This window comes from Salvia splendens, chromosome 10 (assembly GCF_004379255.2).
Source record: "Salvia splendens isolate huo1 chromosome 10, SspV2, whole genome shotgun sequence".
Classification (NCBI taxonomy): Eukaryota; Viridiplantae; Streptophyta; class Magnoliopsida; order Lamiales; family Lamiaceae; genus Salvia; species Salvia splendens.
Window position 1 is genome coordinate 7,512,734 of NC_056041.1, and position 13,026 is coordinate 7,525,759.

Below are 13,026 nucleotides of genomic sequence, written 5' to 3' on the forward strand. Positions count from 1 at the left end.
CGTGTTTATGGATGTTTAAATTTCTCAAACCAAATACTTCATTCTTATTGTATTGTAGTATTTTACATTTGACGATTCTTACTAAAGTTGATCATCCATTTGAGAACTTCTTTGAGGTCATAGTGGATAATTGCACATTCAATATTCATTATTGGCAAGGCTGCTGTTAACTTCTATGAATTGGGCCATATAAAAATAATTGGGTCATTCATGTGTGCACAAAAAGCTATTGGCCCATTCAATCTTGTTGTTGATACAATTTTAATTTTAATTTTAATTTTGAATAAGATACTCTGAAATACTGAATAATGACAAACATGTCAGATTCCTAATAGAAACCATTCTTTTATGACTGCATTGTATTTCAATTCAATATTCTAGTGCACTTAATATTCTATTGTAAAGCAAATCTTTTTTTACTTTGTACTTGTGTGTTTAGTTTTTTTATTCTTATGTTCATTGCTTTTGTAAAACATTTTAATATTTTTTTAATGCATTTTGACTTTTTTTTAAAATCTTTTGTTTTCAATGCCTTCAAGACTCTAAAGCTTTTTTCTTATTTTGTTCTAGTGTAGTTACTAGTTTTGTTAATAGTTTTTTTAATAATCTTTTCGTCTATTCTTTTGTAAAGCATTTCACTTCTCTTTAATGCATTTGACATTTTTTTAATCTTTTTCTGTTTTTAATGCATTCAGAACTTCTAATGCATGCATTTATTTTATTTGTTATCATTTTTTTATTCTTTTGTAAAATATTTTAATTCTCTCACAGTGCATTTAATATTTTAACTTTTATATTAGTGCATTTATAAATTTTATATACTTCCTATATTCCATATTAATAGAGTCATTTTGTCATTTTGGTACGTTTTATAGTAGTGGAGTCATTTCCCTTTTTACCTATCTCTTACTTTATTCTCTCTATTTTTTCCTCTCTCATACTTTTAATATCTTTTTATTTAATACATTACACACATTTTTCTTAATATTCGTGCCGAAATGAAATGCCTCTACTACTATGGAACGGGGGGAGTAATAAATTTTCTCTTATAAAATAGTACTATTTTATAATTTTCTGGTAATGTATTTAATTTTTTATTTTTTTTTCGGTTTCCTTGTAAGCATTTTAATTATCTTTAATGCACTTGATCTTTTATCACTTTTGTGCTCATGCATTCAAAATTACTAATATATAGTGTAATCATTTTTCAATTCTCTTATAAACTGATTTAATCACCACCTAATGCATTTAGTTTTTTTCTTCTTTTTTTTAAAATTTTCAAAAATAACTATAGTAAAACTTTGCTGAAATAAATCAAAAATTGATTTCTCGGAACAACGGAGAAGATGATGAATTGATGTTGTTGTTCAGGACAAAATAGTAAAATTGTTAGAACAACGTACGATGCGCTCATCCTCATAAATTTCCTTCCAACTTTCTAAATCATCCTATCTGTATTCTGTAATAACTACTAGGAGTACTAATATAGTAGAATAATTATAGATAATCAATCATGGATAATTCCTATTTTTGAGTGAACATAGGAATTCCAAAGATTTTCCTCTGCATATTTGTTTTCCCCTCTCCCTTTCCCTCTCTGAAAAAACTGCATCAACCTTCCTGTGAGAGAAAGAGGAGGAGGAGAAGAAGAAGGCGAGCAGTTGTTGTTATTCAATATTTTGACGGCTCCCAAAAAAATACACAAATTTGAATCTTGGGAGAATTTTAAAACCAGCCCTTTTTTCGTCTACGAAAATGGGGTGTTTTTAAGAAAAAAAGACTTCGTCTCAATTTCCTCAAATTCGTGTGTTTTTCACTCTTATGTGATCTCGATTTTCATTTGATGTGTAATTCCTCACGGAGAGGAAAAGGGACTAGAGAAAGAAAGGAAATCTGTATGAACATTGAGAGGGAGAAAGCTTGCGCCCAGATGATTTCTGGTGGTTATTATACTTCCAAAAAAAGTGACGAAATATGGGAAGATGACTGTGATGAGGTATGCTCTTCAATTCCTAATTCCCCTTTTGCGCCATAACTTTCTCTCTTCAACGATACAAAAAGCTGAAATTTAAAAAATGTTATTTTCGAATTTGAATTGATAGCTTAATTTATTGATTTTTTTGTGAGTTTGTCTGCGAATTTTGGCGTATCTCGCGGAGAATCATCTGTAGCCTAGGTTTTTGCATTGCGCTTTTGGGGATTTTTCTTTCTATGAGTTTCGTATTTAGTTTATTCCAGAAAAATCCTCTATTGTGATTGGTGTTTATGTATGTATTTACAAATGCATGTATGTATTTTGTGTGTGTTTTTTGGCTCTATATTGTATGCCATCATGAACATTTTTGTGATTCATAACCCTAAAAAAATCCCCCAAATTAGTAAAATTAGGTGTTGTTAGTGATGAACGACGCTAGTATCTGATATTGGGATTGAATTGATCTTATGCGTAACTTGTTTTTATATGCAGCAAGCTTCTCCATCATCTGTAACCATGTCTAGGCTCCGTTGCTTCCTCCACGGCATAGATTTCCGAGTAGTTTTCTTCTTCCTCCTCATTGCCCCGGCAGCTGTCTTCACCATATATTGCCACGGCCAGAAACTGACCTACTTCCTCCGCCCCCTATGGGAGTCGCCTCCGAAGCCCTTCATCCCTCTAACTCACTATTACAATCAGAATGTGTCGATGGAGACTCTCTGCAAGCTCCACGGTTGGGGCATCCGCGAGTTCCCTAGGCGTGTGTATGATGCAGTCCTGTTCAGCAACGAGATTGACATGCTTACCATCCGATGGAAGGAGCTATATCCTTACATCACTCAGTACGTGCTGCTTGAGTCTAATTCGACCTTCACCGGCTTACCAAAGCCTCACAACTTTGCCATTCATCGGGAACTGTTCAAGTTCATTGAGCCTAGGTTGACTTATGGTGAGATCGGTGGAAGGTTCCAGAGAGGTGAGAATCCGTTTGTTGAGGAGGCGTATCAGAGGCTTGCCCTCGACCAGCTTCTGAAGGTTGCGGGGATAGAGGACGATGACTTGCTGATAATGTCTGATGTCGATGAGATTCCTAGCGGGCACACTATTGATCTCCTCAGGTGGTGTGACGATATTCCTCCGATTCTCCACCTTCAGCTCCGGAACTATTTGTACTCGTTCGAGTTTCAGCAGCATCAGGTCAGCTGGAGAGCTTCTATCCATAGATACCAGAACGGGAGGACTAAATACGCTCATTATCGACAAACTGACTACCTATTCTCTGACTCGGGCTGGCATTGTAGCTTCTGCTTCCGCCACTTGAGCGATTTCATCTTCAAGATGAAAGCCTACAGCCACAGCGATCGAGTGAGGTTCTCCCGATTCTTGAACCCCAAAAGGATTCAGGAGGTAATCTGCCAGGGGGGCGATCTGTACGACATGCTGCCCGAAGAGTACACTTTTAGGGACATAATCGGGACAATGGGACCGATACCTCATTCTCTGTCGGCCGTCAATCTCCCGTCCTATCTGTTGGAAAACGCGGACAAGTACAAGTACCTTCTGCCGGGACACTGCTTACGAGAGCGCAGATGATCCCAGCAGATGTTAGACGAGGCACATAGGGACGAGCGAGGATACTGTAAACAAGATGCATCCATTTCAACTTGAGAAGAAGCTTATTCCATTTTGATGTGAAGAGAGCTTCAATGGTGAGGATATGAGTAGTGACCTGACCAGCTAGTGTTGTGTTCCCTGCCTTACCATTAGTGCTGTATAGGAAGGCTTCTCTATAATTCTGAGTTTTTCTTATTTTGATTTCGCTTCCCTTCTTTTGGTGAAATATTTACACTTCTATACAAGGCTATTTATTTGTGTATTCTTATAGATTCTACTTTCTTCATCATATTAGGACTAATGGAATTTTAACACTGATGTTTTACTCTCTGTTTTTTTTTTTTTGTTCAAATGCTGTAATGGAGGATGTGGATTTCAAAAGTTCCAGTTGATAAAAGTTTATTGGAGTATTAAGAAACCTAATAGTAATATAAGTAGCAATAACATTCCACTAACTTTTTGTATCCATTTTCCAAATCCTTTATAAAATCAAACAATATCTTAAAAATTCACACCTATCCAGAGTATTTATTTTTCAAAATTTGATTTGGTCAATGCTTTTATCATTATCTGGTGTTGGCCTCAACTGTTATTGACTCGTAGTAGGAATTATTCGTATTGGTGTTAATGTTGACGTTGATACTGATAATATGTGTATTTAAAACAAAGTATTGGCTTGTGGTGGTGGGGGTTGGGATTTGGGAAAGCGCAGAGCACATTTGGACAGGAACGAATATTAGAATATCCCAATAATATTGTTGTCTCATTTTCCAATTTGCTTACAATTCCAAATTAAACATGTGCCAAGTGGACGATATTAAATTTCCATGGTTTGTGACCTTTTATTTTATTTTATTTTATTTTATTTTATTTTTAAAGAATACTTAAATTTGTCTTGTGTTCTTAAAAGAATTTTTTTTATTTATTTATTTTGTCGTTGATTGCTTGCATACGAGATACTATTCGTCACTTAATTCTTTGTGGCTATTGAGTATTCTTCCATTGAGACTTGGACATGTGGAAATTAGGGGCATCCCCACTATGTTTGTAATTAATTATTCTGGTGTTGGATATCTTTCAGGCAAACCACATAGATTCTACTTTAGGTTTGTTAACTGCAAACTGTGAATAATGTTTGAAAGCAACTTTTCACCTTATAATTTATAATGTCTCAAATTCCTACAAATTGAGTCTCTTTCATCCATAGTCATAAAAACTGCATTCTTTAATCTTCATGCACAAAACCTTTTCAGATGTATATAAAGTATAAACGAGAAATAGGGAGTATGTTCTTTAAACTAATTTTCTATTATCTGTTTGTGTCTTCTTGCACAAAAACGTTGTTTATCTCATGAGCTTGAAAACTCAACTATTCAAACATTTGTTATTACAACTCTCGAGACATTCCATAATATAAGCTCTTCGAAAACAAACTTTGCTGAACCCCTCTTGGTCGGTTGCTAATCGCGCAACTTTTGCAGTGAAGCCGGCATGAATAGACAAGATCATAGCCAACCATAACAAACCAACAAATAGTACAAAAACAATGTCAATGATATTACAAATGCAGAGAAAAAAGTTTAACACATATAATGCATCAATCTTACAGAGGGAGTGCAAACAAACAATGATTACATACATAGTTTGATAACTAAGATAGCTATGGAAGTTCAACAAACTCGACAAAACGAAAGTGGATCCACACATAGTTTAATAACCAATATTTTACTATGTTGTGAACCTCCAGCAATCAACTCTGGTAAAACTCAATGCAATTGATGGTAACAAGCCTCGAAGCTAGGTCTCATCAGGCTCAAGTTTGTCTTCTGTTTTTGCTATTTTTTTATTAATTAGTTGAAATTTTCCTGCTCTTATGAGGGAATCACAAGAGGTCTGTAGTCGTCAAAAATGGGACGGTTCGCGTCCTAATACAGTAGGTCCAGCATATCGAATACGCTGTCTTGTGAGGGAAACTCTAGCTCCTGTGACTGAGGAATAAAAAGGACATTTTTAGTCTACGAATTGTGAGATAAATGCATGATGTAAAAGATTTATAGGAGCACAGATGGGCTTACATTGAAATCTGGTGGAGTATCAAGCTCTATGTTGTCAAGCTCACCAATTCCACTGCAACCATTGGCATCTCTGTCGTGCACAGCGTTTATGTCACAATTTACTTGGGTTGAGCAAGGGTTTTCTGGTTTCAATTCACCAAATTCATCATAGGATTCTATTATTTCGTTGCAGAATAAGGGCTCCAGACGAGTTACATCAACAGCTTCAGTGTTTCCATCCAAGCAAGTGCTGAACTCAACATCTTCCAACCGAGAACCATAAGAAGCAGGATATGGTTCCTTGAGATGCTCCGTTTCCTGGTCAACAAAAAAATTAACGCCCATGAGAAAGAAACAAGAAAATGTGAGAAGATACAATCAAATAATAACATCTCTACAAATTCAATGAAAATAAACAAAGTCACAAAATATAAAGATGCCAACCTGAAGGAGTAGTGACTGAAGGAAATAATCATTTGAGAGGCAACCAGAGTAGGGAGTTTGGTCCAGACGAGGAGGGTCAGGGGTAGTTGTCTTAGGAGTCATTGGGATTACGGGAACAGCATTCATATTAGCTTCTTCCTTCAGCAAAGTAGGATTGTCATTCTTGTCAGTCTCCTTCTCTGGCTGATGAAAGATTTTTGAGACCACATACTCTCCCTCTTTCTCGTCTTCATCACTCCCAAGATGGTACTGATGCATAACCCAATTGCATTTCTCGGGCTTGCATCCCCTCTTTGACGTCTCATAAAGAACCATGATTTTCTTAAAACCTCTCTGTATTCCATTCTGCATCACTGCTTTGGTTTTTCCAGTCTTGTGCCAACGCACGCATGAGTTTATTGTCCTTTCTTGATCCCCAACTCTACGGCGCTTCCTTCTACCACTAGCATAAGCATTGGTTATTTTATAGAAGAAATGGACACTGCTTCCATCTCTTTTGGCTCCTGAAAACATCAGGGATCAGCAATTCTTAGAATCGAATCTACACCATCAAATCTGTGACTCATACTATAACACACCCTTTTCGCTTCAATCATGCTAACGAAAATGGATGTGCGCGAATCTAAAGCCATAAAAACCATCTGAATCTTTGGCTGATCTTAAAGATTGTGCTCAAGAAGAGCTTTTAATGGTTTTCCATATATTAAGATGCATACAAAAACTGTTTCCTCGTAGCTGCCTGCGTTATATAAATGAGGATAATGCATAACACTCTTAACCTAATCAATTAAAATTTGGGACTTGAATTCATCACATGTCAATGATGATAGATAATCTAAAGAGGATATACAAATGTCACCAAATTGTCAAATGAAATATTAGGTGCCTAACTAACCAGGAAGATTTTCTGGATGAGTACAACATATCCCCCCTTTATCATCCAAAGTTGGGATGAATTCATCAATGAATAAGTGGGGCTCCGATTTCCCCACACCTCGTTTTGCAGCCAAATGATCTAACAGCTCCACATCGGATGGATCAAATTTTACACCAGCAGGAAGGCCAGGCCATTCATATGAAATCTACAAGAACAAGTCATGAAACTCAATCTATAATTAGTATAAAGCCACCAGGAAGCAATGTAAACTCCATAGTTTATTCCAAAGCATGCTCCAAACAGGATTGGAATATAAACACTGCACAAACTAATTGATGAATGGGAAAAATGAAGCTTCTTACATCACTGTTGTCCAGTAGATGGTCGCAGCTGGGGCATCGGGTATTCGCCCCACAATCTTTGATCTGACAAGCAGCAGGAAGACCAGCATTGATCACCTTCTTCGCAAGCCCCCGACTATCAATAAGCCACGACCTGCATCACTCAGCATTGTTAACAGCAGCACATACAAATGTGAGTCATAACACTGCACTACAAAACCACCTAGAAATTACAGACCGACAATAAAAAATAAATCAACCCTTTGTGTCTTTTCTGATAAGGAAGAATGTGAGTAAAAAAACTCGCAAGCATTTAACGAAAGAATCTGTCAATATTCATTTCCCTATTCTGAAGATCAAAAAACACCACATTACTGTTGATTCCATATATTGATCTCGAATTAAAGAAGTCGGCCCTGATTTTAATCTTATACTACAAAACGCCTTTATCCGAACTAAATGTTACTTTCACTTGAGTGTAAACCATTTTGTTGCCCAAACAAGCAACAGCGCAAGAAAAACGTCATCGGAAATCAAGCCCCTCATCCACTGAAACAGATAAAAAAAATCAGGGGAAAAAACTCGAGCCCACATAAAGTTTCTCCTTCTTCCTCAAATAATAATCCGTGAACTCCATATAAGCTCACTGAGCTCAAAACCTTAAAACTGGAAACGAGCAATTTCAAACCAAAAATACCCTCTTCCTTACATACACACACAAAATGTATATACATAGTAGTAGTATTTTTGGCCCCCATCATGCAATCTGAACCAAGCCCAGAAAAGTATAGAGTTAGATGAACATTCTGTTGGTTCCAAGATTGAATTTTTACCTATCCATTCAAGAATTTAGAGCATAAATGGTCAGATATTAAATCAAAATTGGCATCCCGTAATACCTAGCCATGGATAAGGAAGAAACCGGGATAATATGTAATCAGATGACAAAATACATTCTCATTTGAAGTTTCGAAGGGACTGTTGGACGACCGATGCTTTCCCCTTTTCTACACACGGTTAAGTAAGCGAGTGTGCAATGAGCGGGAAAACCCATATCAATAGGCTCGGATTTTCCGCGCCTGATATTTGAAAAGGAGTCTAGGCCCGGATGGGACCCTGGTTGACTGAACCTAACTCCGAGCCTGGGGCTACTGAAACAGACTTGCTGTCCAAGCTAGTAATGAAATTTAATGTCTATTTTACCCTTTTATTTGATTTTTACTATTGACTAAGTAATAAGAGTGTACACTATAAGGCGGACACCCCCAATAGCCTCGTCTCATTTTTTGTCTATAGTCTCAGTTTTGTTGTCCATAGCCCCAAAATTTTGTTTCCGACACTATAGTGGACACCTCCAATAGCCCTTAAATTTTATAAACAATTTTCATTTTATTATGTTTCAAGTAATTATGAATAAATTTATCGGGCTATATGTAATTAGAAGAAGACGACTATAAGAATTAAAATTAAAATTATAATTAAATTTACACACTAAATTAAATTTAAAATTAAAATTACACACTAAATTTAATCTAGTACAAATCACTAAGATGTTTACACTGCGCCACCACCTCTCCTACGTGCCCACTCTTCTTCAATCAAATCGGCTTGGAGTGTGTTATGTGATGTGGTCATGCGCATATCAGCGAAGCGTTAGATCAAATATTCATTGCTCCGTGGTACGCCCATCTGGATCGGCGCAGAGGCAACACCGTGACTTGTACTTGCGCCCTCTTCCGGCGCCCATCGCTCTGCCGCAAATCCTTCATTTTCTATTATCATATTATGCAATATGATACATGCTAACATAATATTTGCGACATCATCTTCGTGCCAAACTCGTGTCGGACACCGTATAATAGCCCACCGCGATTGGAGGACACCAAAAGCCCGCTCAACATCCTTCTTAGCACTCTCTTCTTTGCGCGCAAAATATTGTTTTTTCGGTCCAACCGGTTGGCGGACAGTCTTCACGAATACGGGCCACCGCGGATATATCTCATCTGCCAAATAGTAGCCCCTACTGTACTGCGTGTCGTTGGCTACGAAGCTGATTTCTGGACCCTCCCCCGGCACTCCTCGTTGAAGAGCGGCGACGACTGAAGAACATTGATGTCGTTGTTCGAACCTACCACACCGAAATACGCATGCCAGATCCGCAGACTGTAGTCCGCAACGGCTTCCAGAATCATCGTTGGATGTTTGCTTTTGAATCCAGTTGTGAACTGGCCTTTCCATGCCACGGGGCAGTTCCTCCACTCCCAATGCATGCAATCGATGCTTCCTAACATTCCTGGGAACCCGTGCATATCCAGTAGGCGCTGACTAGGCATGCACAAGGGTCGAAAACCGCCGGTTCAGGGTCATGAACCGGCGGTTCAAGGGTCGGGGAATGTATGAACCTGAACCGGCCCGCCTAGCTCCCGGCGGTTCCGGTTCAAAAAACTGGCGGGTTACGGGGCGGTTCAAAACCGCCGGTTTTCGGCTTGAACCGCCGGTTCCGGGCCGGTTCGACGGTTCGACGATTTTTTTTTTTTTTTGCATTTTTCAACTTTTCAATTTTAATCAACTTACATTACACTTTTCAAGTTTGTTTTTTGTATGAAATGTGAGTAAATAAAATTGAAAAAAATACGGATAAAGTTGCAATTTTATTGAAATTGCATGTTTACAAATTACACGTTACAAGTTACAACAATTACAAATTGAAAACATATGGCGGTCTTGAAGTCTTAAACAAAATTTAAATACAAATGAGACTACTAGTGAAGAACTAATTACAAATGACAAGAAACGATGTTGAAGTTCTTAAACGTATAAGTGTATTATATATATACTCTTAACCGGCGAAGAAGATCTTTCTACATAACTAGCGGTAAAGGGTGCTGGATACCGCGTCCATCCTGGAGGTCTCGAGTTCGAACCCTGGGTGGCGTAATTTGTCTTTTCTCCTTGTTATAGGAGTTGATTTGTAATTTCCTCCTTCATATATATGATATAAATATATGAAGTTAATTTAAAAAAAAAAAAAACTAAATTAAGGACACCTTTAGCAATTCAACTTTAAATGTTGAGTTTCGTCTAACAATCAACATATATAGTAGAATTGTCAAAAGTTTCCCTCATTTAGCCGTATAGAGAAATATACTTCATCGACTAGAGTATATACAAATACAATTATGTAATTGTTTTTGCATATACAAAAACATATGGCGGTTCAACCCTAAACCGGCAGGTTGTCCACGGTTTCCGTCAGAAAACCGCCGGTTTCTGACCGGTTTTGCAGGCCTACACACTGACCCTACGGCCTAGCCTCTGAAAAGTTGCCGGAACCGTCAGAAACCGGCTCCCGAACCGGCGGTTTACCCCTCAAACCGACGGTTTACCCCGCGAACCGCCGGTTCCAAAGGCTATACTAAACCCCTACGCGAACCCTACGAACCCCTAACCTACGAAACACTATTTAACCCTTTGAACCGGCGGTTCGAACCGCCGAACCGCCGGTTCAGGTTCAATATATTGTCGAACCTGAACCGGCCCTTCCGACCCTTCAACCCTTCTGCCGGTTCAACCCGCCGGTTCCGAGCCCGGTTCCGGTTCATGAACCGGCGGTTAACCGCCGGGCCGGGTCGGTTTGTGCATGCCTAGCGCTGACACTCATCCGGGGTGGGCTTCGGTAGAAACTCCCCACCGAAAATTTCCCGGATCCCCTTACAGAACTGCCTAAGCACCGTGAGGCCAGCCGTCTCACCCATCTGTAGGTATTCACCTAACATGTCCGCTGGTCCGGCGTAGGCAAGCCGTCGGATTGCAGCGGTGCACTTCTGTTGCGTAGACAGTCCGATCCGGCCAGCCGCATCACGCCGGAGGGTGAAGCACCGGTAACGCTCCGCCAAATTCGTCGCTATATAGTTGAACAACCGTTGCGACATCCTGAATCTCCGGCGGAATATCTCGGGTGGATAACGGGGGTTATCCACAAAGTAATCATCCATTAGACGCTGGTGCGCACCGATGTGGTCTCGTGGGATTGTCCGCCGATGAGTAATGGCACGAGGGATCGCATCCTTCGCATCCTCCGCCTCCTCCGCCAAACGGGCCGCATCCTCCTGGGCGGCTGGTGTTGCACCTGTTGAATCAGAGTATTCCAGCTGTCTCTCCACAAATTGTTCATTTCCGACCACAAATTGTAGTGAGAGAAATTTTTAGTGATGTCGAGTTGGAATGATGTGAAAATAATGAATGGAGTGGAGTGTATTTATAGGTGAATTAAAATGAAAAAAAAAATTGAAAATCGTCAACCGGCGCGGCGGACAGTGCCGCCACTATAGGCGCCGCGCCTATCGCCGCGTCTGCCCCGGAATCGGCTGAAGCCCGTTCGCCGCCTACCGCCTCCATTTCGGTGTGCGGGGCGGACACCAACCACCTTCCGCCCCCAACCGCGGCTATAGCCGCGGCAATCCATAGCGGATACTTTTAGTAGTGTGCATTTGTATGGAGAATTGCATGTAGTTGCTGAATAAAGATTGGGTAATTCAGTGGACATTCTTTCATGGATTTATTGCTGGCATACTATGCTCTTTAATTATTACTCCCTATGGAATAAATTCGTAGTCAATTATTCCCAAATATTTGCCAATACTTATTAGAGGTTATTCGTTTGTAAGTAAATGAATTTTCAAGTGCATCTCCAAGGGAAGAAGGTATATAGAAAAATTATATTATGTATTTACCTTTTTAAAAGTAAAATATACCTTTTAAAAAATAACACATTCCAAAGGAAAAAGATATATAAAAAGGTAAATTATTTTTTAAAAATAAAATAATAGTACAAAATGCATTAAAAACATAAAGTGTAATACTTTCTCAAATATTTTTCCCCTTGGATAAGGATTTTTCATGAAAAGAAAACAAATATGATAGTTACAAGATTTTACCTCTCCATTGATGGGGAGGTAAATATACCTTTTCAAAATGAGAAAATGCATAATACCTTTTCAAAAACCTCTCCCCTTGGAGAAGGATTTTTCATGAAAAAAGGTAAATATGGTAGTTATATTAGTTTAACTTTAAAAAAAACAAATATAAATTTCATATATTTTTTAAATTTTTCTGTGATAGACAATTTCATTCATATTAAAGCTAACGCGGATTATATGTGACATCGTATTATCATCTACATAGTGAAATAGTATGGCAAATACTTAAAACCACAAACTTTGATATAATTATATATTTCCCCAAACATAAAATTGGTATAGAATACAACAAAATTTACATTTCATGTGTTATTTTATATAGTAAGTCAATCACTATATCCGACTAATGTATGAAGTTTTTTTTATCTTCCCTTAAACAACTATATCAATGTGACTTTTATCTTATTTGCTAGAAACTTAAAGAGTAGTTTAATATATATCATAAATATTTTATGGGTATTCATATAGAATAAGTTTTTATCTAAAATATCTTACATAGGTTAGGTTGAAAAATAACATACGGAACATAAAATTTATGATATTTTGAACCAAATTGAAAGTAAGTGAAAAATAACATACGGAACATAAAATTTCATAATTATGCAAAATTTGAAATTTTAGTATACAATAGTACTATAACAATTATTTGTACATAAAAGACACAAACTCTTTAATTTCTTCTAATTTAAAAACACGGTATCTTCTGAATTTCCTCTTATTACACATCATCAAATTAACATTT

General features: G+C 37.9%; 2 protein-coding genes across 3 annotated transcripts; one reads left to right on the forward strand and one right to left on the reverse strand.

The window, feature by feature from the left end:
- Positions 1-1,434: 1,434 nt before the first annotated feature.
- LOC121750916 lies at positions 1,435-3,914 on the forward strand. The gene is made up of 2 exons (XM_042145579.1): positions 1,435-1,996; positions 2,468-3,914. Exons 1-2 carry the CDS (start codon positions 1,844-1,846, stop codon positions 3,566-3,568), a joined length of 1,254 nt encoding a protein of 417 aa, XP_042001513.1. The 5' UTR covers positions 1,435-1,843; the 3' UTR covers positions 3,569-3,914.
- A 1,059-nt stretch (positions 3,915-4,973) lies between these two features.
- Positions 4,974-8,306, reverse strand: LOC121750922 (SUPPRESSOR OF GAMMA RESPONSE 1-like). 2 transcript variants are annotated; one of them, XM_042145585.1, is made up of 6 exons: positions 8,205-8,306; positions 7,327-7,459; positions 6,983-7,169; positions 6,088-6,590; positions 5,665-5,961; positions 4,974-5,577 (listed from the first exon to the last, which is right to left on the reverse strand). In XM_042145585.1, exons 1-6 carry the CDS (start codon positions 8,210-8,212, stop codon positions 5,515-5,517), a joined length of 1,191 nt encoding a protein of 396 aa, XP_042001519.1. In that variant the 5' UTR covers positions 8,213-8,306; the 3' UTR covers positions 4,974-5,514. The 2 variants fall into 2 exon arrangements, with proteins under 2 accessions (XP_042001519.1, XP_042001518.1); XM_042145584.1 differs by having other exon boundaries at positions 8,139-8,302.
- Between the last annotated feature and the right edge of the window lie 4,720 nt (positions 8,307-13,026).

Bases quoted from the DNA above. Each gene is read 5' to 3' on its own strand.
- LOC121750916 (XM_042145579.1), top strand. From the start codon at position 1,844: ATGTGTAATTCCTCACGGAGAGGAAAAGGGACTAGAGAAAGAAAGGAA. The intron at 1,997-2,467 runs GTATGCTCTTCA...TTTTATATGCAG, and splicing joins GGGAAGATGACTGTGATGAG to CAAGCTTCTCCATCATCTGT.
- LOC121750922 (XM_042145585.1), bottom strand. The intron at 6,591-6,982 runs GTTAGTTAGGCA...TGATGTTTTCAG, and splicing joins TCATCCAGAAAATCTTCCTG to GAGCCAAAAGAGATGGAAGC. The intron at 5,962-6,087 runs GTTGGCATCTTT...TTTGTTGACCAG, and splicing joins TTCAGTCACTACTCCTTCAG to GAAACGGAGCATCTCAAGGA.